Source organism: Corvus hawaiiensis, chromosome 18 (assembly GCF_020740725.1).
Source record: "Corvus hawaiiensis isolate bCorHaw1 chromosome 18, bCorHaw1.pri.cur, whole genome shotgun sequence".
Taxonomy (NCBI): domain Eukaryota; kingdom Metazoa; phylum Chordata; class Aves; order Passeriformes; family Corvidae; genus Corvus; species Corvus hawaiiensis.
Genome location: NC_063230.1, coordinates 14,986,930 through 15,001,490, shown reverse-complemented (window position 1 = coordinate 15,001,490; position 14,561 = coordinate 14,986,930). Strand labels below are relative to the sequence as shown.

At 48.9% G+C, this 14,561-nt stretch overlaps 2 protein-coding genes across 2 annotated transcripts; one reads left to right on the top strand and one right to left on the bottom strand.

Moving 5' to 3' along the window:
- Positions 1-2,888: 2,888 nt before the first annotated feature.
- On the top strand, positions 2,889-4,727 carry LOC125335506 (translation initiation factor IF-2-like). Its single transcript, XM_048323176.1, has one exon. It carries the CDS (start codon positions 2,889-2,891, stop codon positions 4,725-4,727), a length of 1,839 nt encoding a protein of 612 aa, XP_048179133.1.
- A 3,557-nt stretch (positions 4,728-8,284) lies between these two features.
- RAN (RAN, member RAS oncogene family) lies at positions 8,285-13,670 on the bottom strand. Its single transcript, XM_048323065.1, has 7 exons — positions 13,551-13,670; positions 12,746-12,788; positions 11,760-11,844; positions 11,541-11,666; positions 10,375-10,562; positions 9,681-9,851; positions 8,285-9,572 (listed from the first exon to the last, which is right to left on the bottom strand). The coding sequence occupies exons 2-7, from the start codon at positions 12,779-12,781 to the stop codon at positions 9,528-9,530; spliced, it is 651 nt and encodes a 216-aa protein (XP_048179022.1). The 5' UTR covers positions 12,782-12,788; positions 13,551-13,670; the 3' UTR covers positions 8,285-9,527.
- Positions 13,671-14,561: the final 891 nt, after the last annotated feature.

The following is a 14,561-nucleotide window of genomic DNA, read 5'->3' as shown; positions in this document are numbered from 1 at the left end:
AGCAGAAGGCATCGAAGGGCGGCCCCTGCACGGCTCCAGTGCCCAGGACGAAGCGAGCAAAGGACGATGTTTCAATCAAACTCCTCAGGCAGCGGCCCCGCTCACGAGGGCATTGCCTGAAACCTTCTCTGGGCTGACAAACTGAACAGCCCAGGCTGGAGAAAAGGAAAACAAACACAAATCCTGGAGTTCATTCAACAAGGCTAACACTATCACGGAAAAATATTTTCCTAATTAAGAATATGAGAAGTTGCTGGTTGATGCCAGAAAACAAAATACAGCGTTTTGGCAATAAAATTCAGGCCTAATCAAATAAAAATACTTTCATTGTGCAACATATGTAACATTAAGCTGATTTAGTGTATATATATATCTAGATATAGATATTCCTTATGAAAACATTAGGACACTGATGATACAAAGACCAATTAAGCAGGTAGATAAAACCATAGAATAAATTATACATTTAAAGTTTCTTTGAATGAGGTCCCCCTTCCTATGATAGTTGTTGGATTAGTCCTTTTATTGTCTATTTACTGTTAATTGGGCTTTTTTTGTATCGTGGTAGTGCCTTGAACATCTTACTCCATGCGCTGATTTTTGCAAAGTAGTTTGGGCTTTTGTGCCAATCCCAAAGACTTAATTTCATCAAATCTTTGATTATCTGAGCCCTAATGCCAAGCTTACATAAAACTGGATAATTGTATAAATAAAACATTTTATAAATCCTTTTTTATGGGATTAAGCCAAATCCTTTTTGCCAGAAGCTGCTGTCTGTAACTGTGTCTGTTTTGAGATCATCCAGGTAGTCAGATTTTCTTAATTACACAAATATTAAAATAATATTTATAGTATTATATGATAATTATGAATAATCCCTAAACCATGATAAATTTTGCCTCTAGGACTTGTGCCAGCTTTTCTCTCGCAGTTTTACATATTTGCCTCTTGCTCCTCAGGGTAAAAGCAACTCCATGAAGTTTTACTTTGAGTGCTTTGTGAAAAGTTCACCAGCACAAAAGGAGAGGCCAATGGAAATTCCTTCTCCACAAGAAGGTCTGAGGTTCTCACAGACATATATATTAAAGACTCTTTATCCTATGGGGAATGACACAGTTCCTGGCTTTTGTAGCTTCCTACTTTAGATCTAAGTGGCAAAAGCAATGAGAGGGTGGGGACAGAAATCAGAGCTGGCTGAAGAGTTGGCAGAAGCTTCCAGATCTACACTCTTATTAAAATCTGAAGAGCCATCAAATCTGAAATGCAACTCATTAACTAATTTAAAAGCATGAAAACTGAATTCCAGAACAAGGCATATAGTTTCAGGTACTGAGTCTTGGCTCTTGGGCCAGCACATAAACCAAACCCAGCATAAATTCTCCTCCACGACCTCTCTTAGCCGCAGTGATTCCTCTTGGTTTGATCCTCACTCTGCTGCAACGCTTAATAATCCGAATAATCACTTACATCTGTCGGCTGGAACAGTCATCCCAAAGATCCTAAAATCACAAGACACACCCTGGAATCATGGAACTGCCTAAAAACATATTTTCAAAACAATAAGTGAAAGAAAAAAATCCCATTTTTATCTGCCACTGTTCCCAATGCACACTGCAGGAACGTGAACGGGAATAAAATCAACCATTCAAAATGTGATTTTTGACTATGAAAATGGATATGATATGGAGATCAGAGAAATTCCCCTTCCTTTTTCTAGAGGATTTGTCAATCTCTCAGTGATTTTCATAGGCTCCTTAAAGAAATGTCATTTTCAGATCTCATTGCACAGCTAAAGATGATTGATGCGACCTAATTCATGCCCTTTTTAATTAGTTAGAAATAATGATTTTTCAAGAGATTAAGTGTTTCCCTTTTGGGTTCTAAGACTCTTTTCGCACATGTAAAGTCAGCTGGGATAAAGAGCAGGAGATAGAAACACCAAGGAATAGCCACCCATCAATCTGTAGAGTTAAAGATGGAAGAAACAGCTCTGCAGTCAGGCAGGCACCTGTGGAAATGGCATTACAAAACTTAACATGTCAGATTTTCAACAGCCAGGGATATACACCATGTATTCAGAAGTAGGATTTTTTGCTCAGAGAGAATAAAACCATTAATCCTCTGCTAGTAGTGAACCACTTGTAGCCAGTATCCACTCCATAGATAGCAACTAAAATACAAATAAGACAGGAAAATGTGATTAACTAAAGCAAATAGCACTGTTCTCTCTGTGATTAACATCGAATGTGTTTTGCTGAAGCTGCCAGGCCAGCACAGGTCTCAGGTATGGGGCAGTGCCCTGCCTGGGAGCCACAGCACTCAAAGGGCACTCACAAAACTCGACTCAGCTGAAAGGAATCGCAAATCTGGCAACAGGAAAATGACCCGAACTGAAAGCCTTTTGAACTGCAATACAGAATATGCTACGTGCCTAAACCACGTTTATCTCTCACCTGTCACTTTTAAGGATAGCAGAGAAAACCATCACAGAGCTGCTCTTCCAGCCACCCCAGCTTCAGATCTGAAGGTCTGTGAGAAGGAGCATCTTTCTCCGTTATTTACATCTCTTTACAGCAAAACGGGAACTATAACACTCAGGACACCAATCCTTCCAGCTTTCTGCTCACTCTGCTATTCATAGCATAACTTTACTCTAAGCTCAGACCATGAACGACACAACAGCACTGTGCTAGATTTGACTCCTGCACGTTCCTCACCGCATTTTTGTTTTGTAACATTAGGTGATCAGCACTTAATGGATGATTCTTTTTCCAGGTGAAGCTATCCTTTAGCTCAGCGTCAGTTATCAATGTGTTGGCTGTCATCATGCAATAAACTCTGATTTTAACAGTTTTTCACCCTAAACTTGATAAAGAGTGGGAAAAATTATGGCGGTGCCTGCGCTTCGCTGTGCTGACAGCAGCAGGACGAGAAAACCCCCGGCAGTGCGCGATCCCGGGCGGATTCCACCCAAAGGAAAATCCACGGGCGGCGGGAGACCGAGGCCGCCGGGCGGGCGGCGGCCGCCACCGCGTGGCCAAAAAGGGAACTGCAGCGGCGTCCGGAGCGGGGCTCGGCCCGGCCGGGAACGGCCCCGCCCGCGCTCCTCATCCCGTGCGCCGCAGCCGGGGCTCATTCCAGCCGGGAATCACCCCGGGATGGCCCCGTGCGCCGCAGCCGGGGCTCATTCCAGCCGGGAATCACCCCGGGATGGCCCCGTGCGCCGCAGCCGGGGCTCATTCCAGCCGGGAATCACCCCGGGATGGCCCCGTGCGCCGCAGCCGGGGCTCATTCCAGCCGGGAATCACCCCGGGATGGCCCCGTGCGCCGCAGCCGGGGCTCATTCCAGCCGGGAATCACCCCGGGATGGCCCCGTGCGCCGCAGCCGGGGCTCATTCCAGCCCGGAATCACCCCGGGATGGCCCCGTCCGCCGCAGCCGGGGCTCATTCCAGCCCGGAATCACCCCGGGATGGCCCCGTCCGCCGCAGCCGGGGCTCATTCCAGCCGGGAATCACCCCGGGATGGCCCCGTGCGCCGCAGCCGGGGCTCATTCCAGCCCGGAATCACCCCGGAATGGCCCCGTGCGCCGCAGCCGGGGCTCATTCCAGCCGGGAATCACCCCGGGATGGCCCCGTGCGCCGCAGCCGGGGCTCATTCCAGCCGGGAATCACCCCGGGATGGCCCCGTGCGCCGCAGCCGGGGCTCATTCCAGCCCGGAATCACCCCGGGATGGCCCCGTCCGCCGCAGCCGGGGCTCATTCCAGCCCGGAATCACCCCGGGATGGCCCCGTGCGCCGCAGCCGGGGCTCATTCCAGCCGGGAATCACCCCGGGATGGCCCCGTGCGCCGCAGCCGGGGCTCATTCCAGCCCGGAATCACCCCGGGATGGCCCCGTCCGCCGCAGCCGGGGCTCATTCCAGCCCGGAATCACCCCGGGATGGCCCCGTCCGCCGCAGCCGGGGCTCATTCCAGCCGGGAATCACCCCGGGATGGCCCCGTGCGCCGCAGCCGGGGCTCATTCCAGCCGGGAATCACCCCGGAATGGCCCCGTGCGCCGCAGCCGGGGCTCATTCCAGCCGGGAATCACCCCGGGATGGCCCCGTGCGCCGCAGCCGGGGCTCATTCCAGCCGGGAATCACCCCGGGATGGCCCCGTGCGCCGCAGCCGGGGCTCATTCCAGCCCGGAATCACCCCGGGATGGCCCCGTCCGCCGCAGCCGGGGCTCATTCCAGCCCGGAATCACCCCGGGATGGCCCCGTGCGCCGCAGCCGGGGCTCATTCCAGCCGGGAATCACCCCGGGATGGCCCCGTGCGCCGCAGCCGGGGCTCATTCCAGCCCGGAATCACCCCGGGATGGCCCCGTCCGCCGCAGCCGGGGCTCATTCCAGCCCGGAATCACCCCGGGATGGCCCCGTCCGCCGCAGCCGGGGCTCATTCCAGCCGGGAATCACCCCGGGATGGCCCCGTGCGCCGCAGCCGGGGCTCATTCCAGCCCGGAATCACCCCGGAATGGCCCCGTGCGCCGCAGCCGGGGCTCATTCCAGCCGGGAATCACCCCGGGATGGCCCCGTGCGCCGCAGCCGGGGCTCATTCCAGCCGGGAATCACCCCGGGATGGCCCCGTGCGCCGCAGCCGGGGCTCATTCCAGCCCGGAATCACCCCGGGATGGCCCCGTCCGCCCAGATTATCCCGTCTGCTGCAGCAGGAAAAGAGAATTCTGCGGTAACCTCCCGATCTCCAGCACAAAGTTATCTTAAAGCTGCATCAGAATTGTTCACTCAGAGAGCTAAGAACTACTCGCTTTAAGCCTGGCTACACCTGCACTCCTGACTGTCGAGTGGTGTGTCTCAGACACTTCTTTCACACATAAACTTGGCAGAATTACTCATTTGCTATAGTCTGAAGTAAGTTTTATACCTAGACCTTAACTTATGTATTCAAATAAAACAAAACGTCCAGTACAAGGAAGAAGTAAAAATACCAGATCCAGAATCAAAAGACAATGAATAATGCCCAAAATTGCACATTCCTTGTTAATTATGACCCACCTTTTAATTTGTAAATGCAACAAACCTCTCTGGCTTGAGCTCTTTCCCTAAAACCTGCCCAGAGAACCCATCCCTAGACCCAGAAATTCCACCCCTGCCCCCCCTTTTTTTTTTTAATCATACAATCCATTGAAAAAGTCTGACAGGAAAATTAACCTTTATCTTCTCAGTCTAACCAAAACACACAGTGCTCCCCTCCAGCTCTTTTTTTGAAAGCCACCATGACGGAAAAAAGCCATCAGCAAGCTACCACTGGTTTTGTGCAGTGGAGAGTGTATACAGCAGGAGCAATAGGAATTATCATCACTGCTGGGAAATCAGACTGGAGCAAACTCTTCACTGAAAAAGTTCAGCACAAAGAACCATTTGTTATTGACTTATTTGCTGGTTTTGGCTTAACACTTGGTACAGAGACTTAAATGGCTGCATGATGAAAGGTCCTGGTGCTCCAGAGTGTAATCAGTGACTTCTCAGCAGTCACAGGAGGAAGGACACTGGGTGAAGTTTTCTTCTTAGGTGGTATAGATCACCAGAACCTTGAAGAGCTTCCTATTTATGACTATATTATAGCTGGTTTTCAGTCCTTGCTAGTAAAGTGTCAACATAGAAATAGGCAACTCTGAGCAACCCAGAATTGCCTCCTAGAAACCTGAACTATACTGATAACATTCGATTTTGAAACCATGACTTTAGAGGTAAGTTTGAACCACTAAAACTTCTGGTAATGTTAATATGAATTTTTGTTTATAGTATTATCTGGAGAAATTTGTCATCATAGTCTCAACTTTTTCCCCTTCATGTAAGTAGGATAAACATGGGAACCTGATAAGTTTTCAAGACAGAATTCCAGGATCACAGCAAGACAGACATCAACTATTACTATCCAAAACAAAATAAAAATCAAGCAAACTATTCCTATACTGAACTAGTGCCCCAATACAAACACGGGCCCATTTCAGAACACTGGCATTTGGGGGAAATATCATTCACTCACTGAACTGTCACTTCATTTAGTGAACTAGAAGATAATTACCCACACAACCCAGTTAAAAGTATTTGCCTTGCCCACTCCAATCTGTGACCCAAGGAGGTTTAGGCTGTGCTAGAGCCTTGGTATAAACAACCTGCCTTGTATGTCAGTAATTAGACAAATAAGGATATTCTTGTTTGGGCTCATCAGCAAAACCCTCCAAGTCTGTTATCTGGAAAAGCTCCTGGCTAGGACAGCACAGTCATTGATATCCTCCAAAAGCAAATCCCCAGCTGAGTGTGTGCCCATCCTGGCCACTTGCAGAGATAACCCAAGAGTTACAGCACAGTCGGAACTCCTTCAGGGGATGTGCACGCAGCAGCCTGTGCTAGGAAAAGCCAAACTCTTCAGCTCAGCGCAAAAACCAACACATACACAAAGGCAGGCTATAAATTAATTCTGCCAGGTGAAAAGAGGGATCAAGGATGTTCAAGCATCTCAGTTACCTGTAAGACATTGCTATCACTCCTGGCCTAAGAGGGACAACCAACTGTTGTCAAAACTCAGGTGAGGAAGGGACCAGTACAGGCCAGGAAAAGAACTGGCTTCAACCAAACCATGCACTTCTGTTTCAGCAAGGTGAGGGCAAAAGTTTACCCCAGCAGTCTCAGACTGTTAATAGCAGCACAACAGACAAATTTCTGTAGGGAAAAGATGAATTTTGTGTTTTAACTTGTAGGTACACCCTTCTTGGCACATAGGTTTCCAGTGCTACCCTGTATGTCTAAAGAGGAAAAAAAAAATAAATTCTCTGTTGAAATCCTGAGATCCAAGGGCAGTCCCAGCACTCCTAAGCAGCCTTTAACTCTCTTCATTTCAAGGCCCAGTAAGCAGCACATTTCCTCTGCCAGTTTCCTGCCTTTGCTGTAGCTGCTTTGCACATGCACTTTCCCAGCTGCTTTTGTGATAGAACTCTCTGGGCTTAGACACTGGAACCCTCCCAGCTTTATCCCGGAACAAGGACCAGTGAACAGCCCAGTTCTTTGTCCTGCCCGAGTTACCACCAAGCAGGGTCTGGCTTTAAGGAACTTGTCAGTACAACCAGAAACCAGAGACCTTGGTGCAGGAAAACTCACCCAGTGGTGTGCAGGGAACACAGAACTACTAGTTACCTGATCCAACCAGAGAGCAGTCAGAGCAGTCAGGCATGAGTTGCAGGGAAGGATTTCAGTCTCCATTCAGTCCTGGCACTGATGTGACTTTAGAAAACAGGTTCTTGTAACACAGCTTTAATTTTCCTCTTTACTTGACAAAATAGGCTTTGTTTTATCTAAACCCAACTAGTGAAAATTTCCTCAGAAGGGTTAAAGAACCTGAACTGAGCGATCTGCACGTGCATTTAAGGCTACCTGCATTATTTAAAATCAACAATTAACAGGGAGTAAACAGAATAAATCTAATGCTGCAAGTAGGCTTTACTCCCAAAACATTGCAAATTGAAGAGATTCTCTCACAGCAGGATTACTATTCTTACCTACTTCAAAGCTGGATTTTTCTGGACTTGGGAGCAGCACTGAAGATTACAGAGCAAAGCTCCCAACAGAGCAGTCTTTAAGCAGCTTTTGCACCTTTCCAGCTGCTCTGGAGGAATCATACCAAGGACAGTACCTGTATCAAGCAGGTGAGTTGTAAAGATGACACCATTCACAAGCTATGAGACCATACAAACAACTCCAGTGCTGCTGCCTTTTCTTCTTGAAGTGTGTCAATACTGCAGAACTACAGAAGTTTTCCTTTCTGTTTTTGAGCAATACATTTCCAGAAGTGAAAGCTTGAAGATAAAAAAGCTACCACAGCTAGTAAAGCAGCAGCAGCCACCAAGCCAGCAGGATTAACCATGAGCTGCACAGGGAATTAGTAACACTACAGGCAAGAACCTGTAACAGAAGTTAAAGCAAGGTTATGCGGTGAGAAGTCAATGAAACATTAAGTGGGACATTGTCCCTTTACAAACACCAAGTGTACAACATTCCTCATTTTCATCCAGGAGCTTCAAGTCTTAATACACAACTCAGCTTCTGAGTAGCTAAAAAAACAAACCAAAAAGCCCAAACCCACCAAGAATTCCCAACTTGAACTAACTTAAAAATGGCTCCTTTACAGCAATATTGCACAAGTAATAATCGTAGTCCAATTTTTGCTACTGGATAGCAAAAGTTGAATATTCAAGTAATTTATGTACACAAACATGCAAGTTAAAAGGAATAAATGAAATGCTCCACTTTATTAAGAAACCAAAAATACAAAACCGAAGAGTTCAAGGCTTCATGTACTCAAACACTACTGAAAAAAAAAAAATCCTAAACTTAAGTTTTGCTGACTAGCAGTACTAATATTGACCAAGATTCATCTCTACAAGGTAGTGTTAAAAGTTGACATTTTCCACCATTTGTGCTGCAATAAGCCAGTTTCAAATTAAGATCTTGGTGCAGTTACAGTAAAGTCTAGATGTTTAAATCACTGTGGCTTTAGTTAATACACCACTGGGTAGGCAAGAGCTTTTTAGCTCAAACCATGCTGTTTTCTAGTTAGTGAACTTGAAGACGCTTCGAATTCGTTTAACCAGCTATAGTTCTACTGCTGTTCCATGCAAAGACACAGCTGAAGTCGCCTAACAGACTTGGATGCCATTTGCGTCTGGCTGCTAAAACACAGAGCTCTGAAGGTAACTGTAGGACACAGTGACAGTGAGGAGTTGAGACTGTATCTAACTGTAGCATCTGCAAGCCGAACTGCAGGCTCTGCTCTCCAGCCACCCTGCTCCACAAACATTCCCATCTGCTGGGAACACTCCTCCTGCCACGCCACGCAAGTGTTCACTGCTGGAGTTCTGCCTGGCAGCTCAGCTTTCCCCAGATGCTTTAGTTCTATGCGCCAACAAAAAAAGGAAAGGTTAACTGTTAGCTCTGGATTAGCAAGAGGAGCATAATATGAGAAGCAGGAAGGAAAACAGAATGAGAAATGCAGTAGTAGACAATCAAGTATTACCCTCGAATGAAGAGCAGAAGACACTTTGAACAGTTTTCCTAACAATGCATGAAAGTTCACTTGCTTAGAGATACTTGAAATACAACTTTATTACCTAAACAAAAGAATGGGAATGACAGAAACAAGATTTTCCACTTAACACTCTGATGTGACTGCAGCAGTCTTATATTTGAAACTCAAAAGGGGAAGTAATTGCAGTCCAAAAAACAGCTAAATATGCAGGTCCAAAATATGAAGGTTTTTGTTTTGGTTTTTTTTTTTCCATTTTGTTTTGTTTGTTTTTTTTTTTTTTAAACTGCCACATTCACTCCGAAGCCCATTCATCTCTTTCAGCATCCCAAAGATTAAGCACATGTTCTGCTCAGCTAGATAATAAAGTGGCAAACACGCTGCACCACTGACATCACAGGACAGTTGCCTATAAAACTAGACTTCTGACGCTGGGCTCCAGCTTCATCCCTCACAGGTCATCATCTTCATCTGGCAGTGCAGTGGTCTGAGCAATCTGGAACAAAGGAATTTACACTTAGGAACTGTTCTTCAGCTACTTGTGCCAGGAGTCTGACACCAGTTACCAGGCAGTTGTCTGCCCTCTGTGCCCTCTGCCACTGACCTGTAAGTCCTGCTCATACTGTGCTGCCAGTGCTGGGTCCATAACAACTTCAGGAGGTGCAAGCGCAGGCATGGCAACAAACTCCAAGTTAGGATCTCCAATTAGCTTTCTAGCAAGCCACAGGAAAGGCTTCTCAAAGTTGTAGTTACTCTTAGCTGAAATGTCGTAATACTGAAAAAGGTACATATTAGACATTCTTTTTAAAACCCTTTAATACTTAGGACATACCAAGACTAATACACGATCAACTCTTTTACCTTACTTTTTTTTGGACTGCATGGCTTTTGTTTGCATTTTCATAAGCAGTTATGATTTAAGTGTCTAGAAACAAACAGTTTCAGGCAGAAACTATGAACTGAAAGGCATCAAATCTCATCAAGGATGAAACTTTCGTGAGGCAATAGTGCATCTACCTTTCTCCTGTGACATGATCTACTGCAGTCTCAATCCTGTCATCAGATGAGACTCTGAGCAGTTAAAGCAAATGCACAGAAGCTCTTTAAGAACTTATCACAGCTTCTGCTCCAAGCCAGTGATGATCATCCTTAACATCATCACTTCCCCCTCCCCTGAATTTTGGCTGGAAAAGCCAACAGATGTGAAGCTGCCTATAATGACAGAGGCAGAGCACAATTACTGTCCAAAACACAACTCCACTCAACAGACCCCACCAACTGGATTCCTACTGACTTACCTGGAGATTCTTCTTCCTATGGAAGACAATGGATTTTGCCTTGACTTTTCTGTCCTTAATATCCACTTTGTTGCCACACAACACTATGGGGATATTTTCACATACTCGTACCAGATCTCTATGCCAATTAGGTACATTCTTGTAAGTAACTCTTGATGTTACATCAAACATTATGATGGCACACTGAGCTGCAAGAGAAGGGAAGTCAAGTTACACCAGGAGTAACCACCTGCTTACAAGACAGGATAGAGAAGAGGAACGCAGAGATATCCCACATTAGGGTTAAGCATCTGCATTAACTTTGCCCTTTCAGCATCACAGTTCTGACAGCTCCTGTTCTGTTAACAAGTTCAATGCACAAGTCCACAGAACCTGGCCCATGACTGTGTCACCTCACATCTGTGCTGCCTCATCTCAGACCAGCTGGTTTTACCAATTCAGCTGTATCACTGAAGAACATGGTGTTACATCATATGAGAATATACAGGATTATAGAAGCCAACATGCATTTGCCCAAATATTTGACAGAAATCGGTTAACACCAGTTTAACTCGTATCACGCTAATGAGGCTTCGAGGATCACATCTCAGGACGCCCTTGTCCAGAGCAGTTTCTCAAAGAACCCAATAATACTTTACAAAAATAAGATATAATAAAGATATGCGGGTGAGTGAAGTAACACAGGACACCTCTTCGCCAAGCAGCAGTAAGGAACTCTATCTGCACTTTTTCAGAAAGACAAGTAGACTCTGGCATGGAGATGTCCAACTTCCTCACTGCATCAAAAATCTTAAAAGAGTGTCTTCCAAGCCCTTGGCCTGAGCACAGCAACACAGACAAAAATCTGCACTTACTGAAGCACACACATTCTGCCCCCCCACCCTCAGCCACCAAATTTCACCAGCAGTATCTGGTCATTAAAGGTGCACCACTTTCACTAATACCAAAGCCCACAGTAACCCACTGAAACACAATCTTGGCATGTTCCCGTATTAGCACAAGTTGTCTAGCAAAGGACGCTATCCTACCTACATGAAGAGTTTGAAGGCTTCTAAGCCAGCTCATCAGTGCAGCCACACTTACAGCTTCCAGTGTTGCCAACGAGAGCAGAATAAAGGACTGAAGTCGAAGAGCTACAGAACTGCTCCCCGCCCCCAACATCTTACCTTGGATGTAATACCCATCACGCAGGCCACCAAACTTCTCCTGGCCAGCTGTGTCCCATACATTAAATTTAATAGGGCCTCTGTTAGTATGGAACACCAGAGGATGAACTTCAACACCCAGTGTTGCTGCAGAAATAACAAAAAGCAATGCATTTAGCAAGTCATGGATTGCACATCCATTTGTAAGGTATTGGAGCTCAAATGCTTTTTCAGACATACCTACATACTTCTTTTCAAATTCACCAGTCAAGTGACGCTTTACAAATGTTGTTTTGCCAGTGCCACCATCACCAACCAGAACAAGCTGCGGACAGACAAAGGAAAAGAGTCAGAGAAATGCATCTTTAGGTATTTATCAGCTATTCTAGCGCAGATACTATTTATTACTACAAACAGCTTAGCTCCTACAAGGTGCTGTAAACAAAAGACAGAACTCCCCATGAAGCAACTCCCTGTGCTGGGAACCAATTTGTTAAGCCCATCATGCTTTAACTCTGGTTAGTCTTATTCAGTCCTTGTAGGTAAAAATTAAAATGCACTGTGAATATGGTTCTACTGAACTACTACAAGAGACTGAATGAAAAATATTTAGGGCTTTCAACCTGAATGTGACCAGATTTGGAGAGGAAATGATTAAAACATCCACTGGAGAAAACCATTGTTATCTTACAATTAAAAAAACCCAACAAAACCAAAAACCCACCAACATTTGCACCATGAACTGGGATACGCTAGCCAAGCATTGCAGGAAACCCAAGTAACAAACATCAAGAAGCAGTCTTCAGGACTTCTGGCTGTTAAGATAACAAAAAAACCACCACCAACCCACCAGCCACACCAAGCACCAGAAAATTCTCTTCTGAAACATTTTAACAATTAGCACATAACAGAAAGCAGGCTATTCTAATTCACTCTCAGCACTTTTTACAGTGAACTTCAGTTCTCAAATTTAAAAACCATTCTGTAGGAAAAGATCCACTAACATTTATTACACTAAACTACAAATAAAACAGATTAACAGAGTTTAACAGACTCTTTTTGTGCAAGCTGTATGCAATACTACAATAAATTGCCCCATTAAGGAAAGACCAGCACTCCAAAACCAAACCCACCATCCACGTCGGCACTCGGGAGTCTCTCCTACTACTTTTCCAGTGAAGGGGAAAAAAAAAATCCCAAACCCAACCTGCGAACCACTCCCTTACCTTAAACTGCACTTGGGGCTCTCCTTGGGCGGCCATGCTGGGTCTGCGGGGGAAATGGCAGCGTGTGAGGAGCGCGGGGAGCGGCCGCGGCCCCGCCGGAAGGGGCCGTTTCCCCTCGCGGGCGCGCTCCGCTCCGCGTGCTCCGGCCCAGCCGCGTGCGGCGGCACAGCGCGCGCTAATGGCGGCGGCGGCGCCTCCGCCCGCCCCCGGCCCCCCGCGCCTTTCGGGCTCCGCCGCGGCGAGGCCGAGCCGCGGCCTCCGTAGGGCGACTGAGCCACGGCCGACCCCGGCTCCTCACGCTGCGGAGAGTCCTCCCGGCCCACCCAGAACCGGCATCCCGCCGCTCAATGGGAGCTGCTGCCCGATCGGGAGAGGCCGCGGCGAGTCCTGCGGGACTCCCGAGCGGGGCCCGCCCCGGCCGGGCCTCCCCCACGCACCGGGCCGGGCGCGCTCCCCGCCATGAGCCACCATGACTGAGCAGCGCCGCCTCCCCCCACCGGCTCGGGCCGCGGGAACCCCGCTCGCTACCCCTCACATCCCACCCGCCCTTCCATCGCGGACGGAGCCGTGCACGGCCCCAGCCCTTCCACCGCCCCGCTCCCGGGGGCGAAAAACCGCCACGCGCCTCGGGTCCCGCAGCCGCAACGCTCCCTCAGGCGCAGCCTCCCCGCCACCCAGCCCATCCCATCCCATCCCAGCCGCGAGCTAACGGTGACCGCCACCCCCGCCGGTGGCGCTTTTCAGAGCGGCCACGCGTGCCCCGATCGCGACGGGGGCGCGGAGCAGCAGAGCCCCGGGCCGGTACCTCTCCCGAGGCGTCTCCCCGCGTCGCTCGCTCCGTGCCCGGCTCAGGGAAAATGGCGGAAGCGCCGTTCAAATACCCGGACAGCGACGCCGCGCGGCCGCGGGCGGGGGCGGGGCCGCGCGTCACGTGGTGCAAGCGCGCGGGAGGCCGGCGGGAGGCGGGGAAGGGCCCCCCCCGCTGCCGGCCCTGAGGGAGCGCGGCGGGCGCGGAGCGGGCGGCACCGGGCTGGGCTGGGCCGGGCCGGGCCCTGTGAACCCGTCCGGCACGACCGCCCGCCCAGCACGGCCACCGACGCCACGAAACCGCATCACCCAGCGCCACATCCTCGTAAACAGTTCAGGGATAGTGAGTCCATCGCCTCGCTGGCATCCTGACCACCTGAACGGCGAAAACGTTTTGTCAGATATCTGGCTCTCTCCTTGAAGCCCTTCCCTCGGCGAAAAGGACAGGCCCCACCTCACTACGTCCTTCTGTCAGGGAGCTGTGGGGAGCATGAGGTGCCCCCTGAGCCTCCTTGAGACTCAGTGCTCTCAGTTCCCTCAGCCTCTCCTTGTAGGACGCGTTTTCCACACCTTTCATGGCCTCGTTGGCCTTTGCTGGACACGCTCCAGCACCTCCACGGCCCTTCTACAGTGAGGGGCCCAGAACCGAACGCAGCCCTCGGGCACGTCTCTCGAGGTGGCAAATGGTCACCGAACGGGCCGGGCAGCTCCGCCCGGGATGCAGGCCAGGTGACAAGGAGCAGCTCCTCGGTGGGGTGGGCAGGAGCGGTCACTCTCGAGGTGTCCTGGTGTGGGTGACACAGCCCCTGTGCCAGGCTGAGCTGCTCAGGGAAGCCGGCAGCCTCCCTGTTGCATCACTAAAATCGCATGAGATGCTGTTTCAGTCAGCTGATGATGCTCTCGCCACAGACAAAGTGAAAAAACGGCACGTAGTTACTTGGAAAAAGTGTTCAACTGCCTCGAGCGTGATTGAATAAAGAGGTTTTTACCAGCAGGACGGTTTAATTGA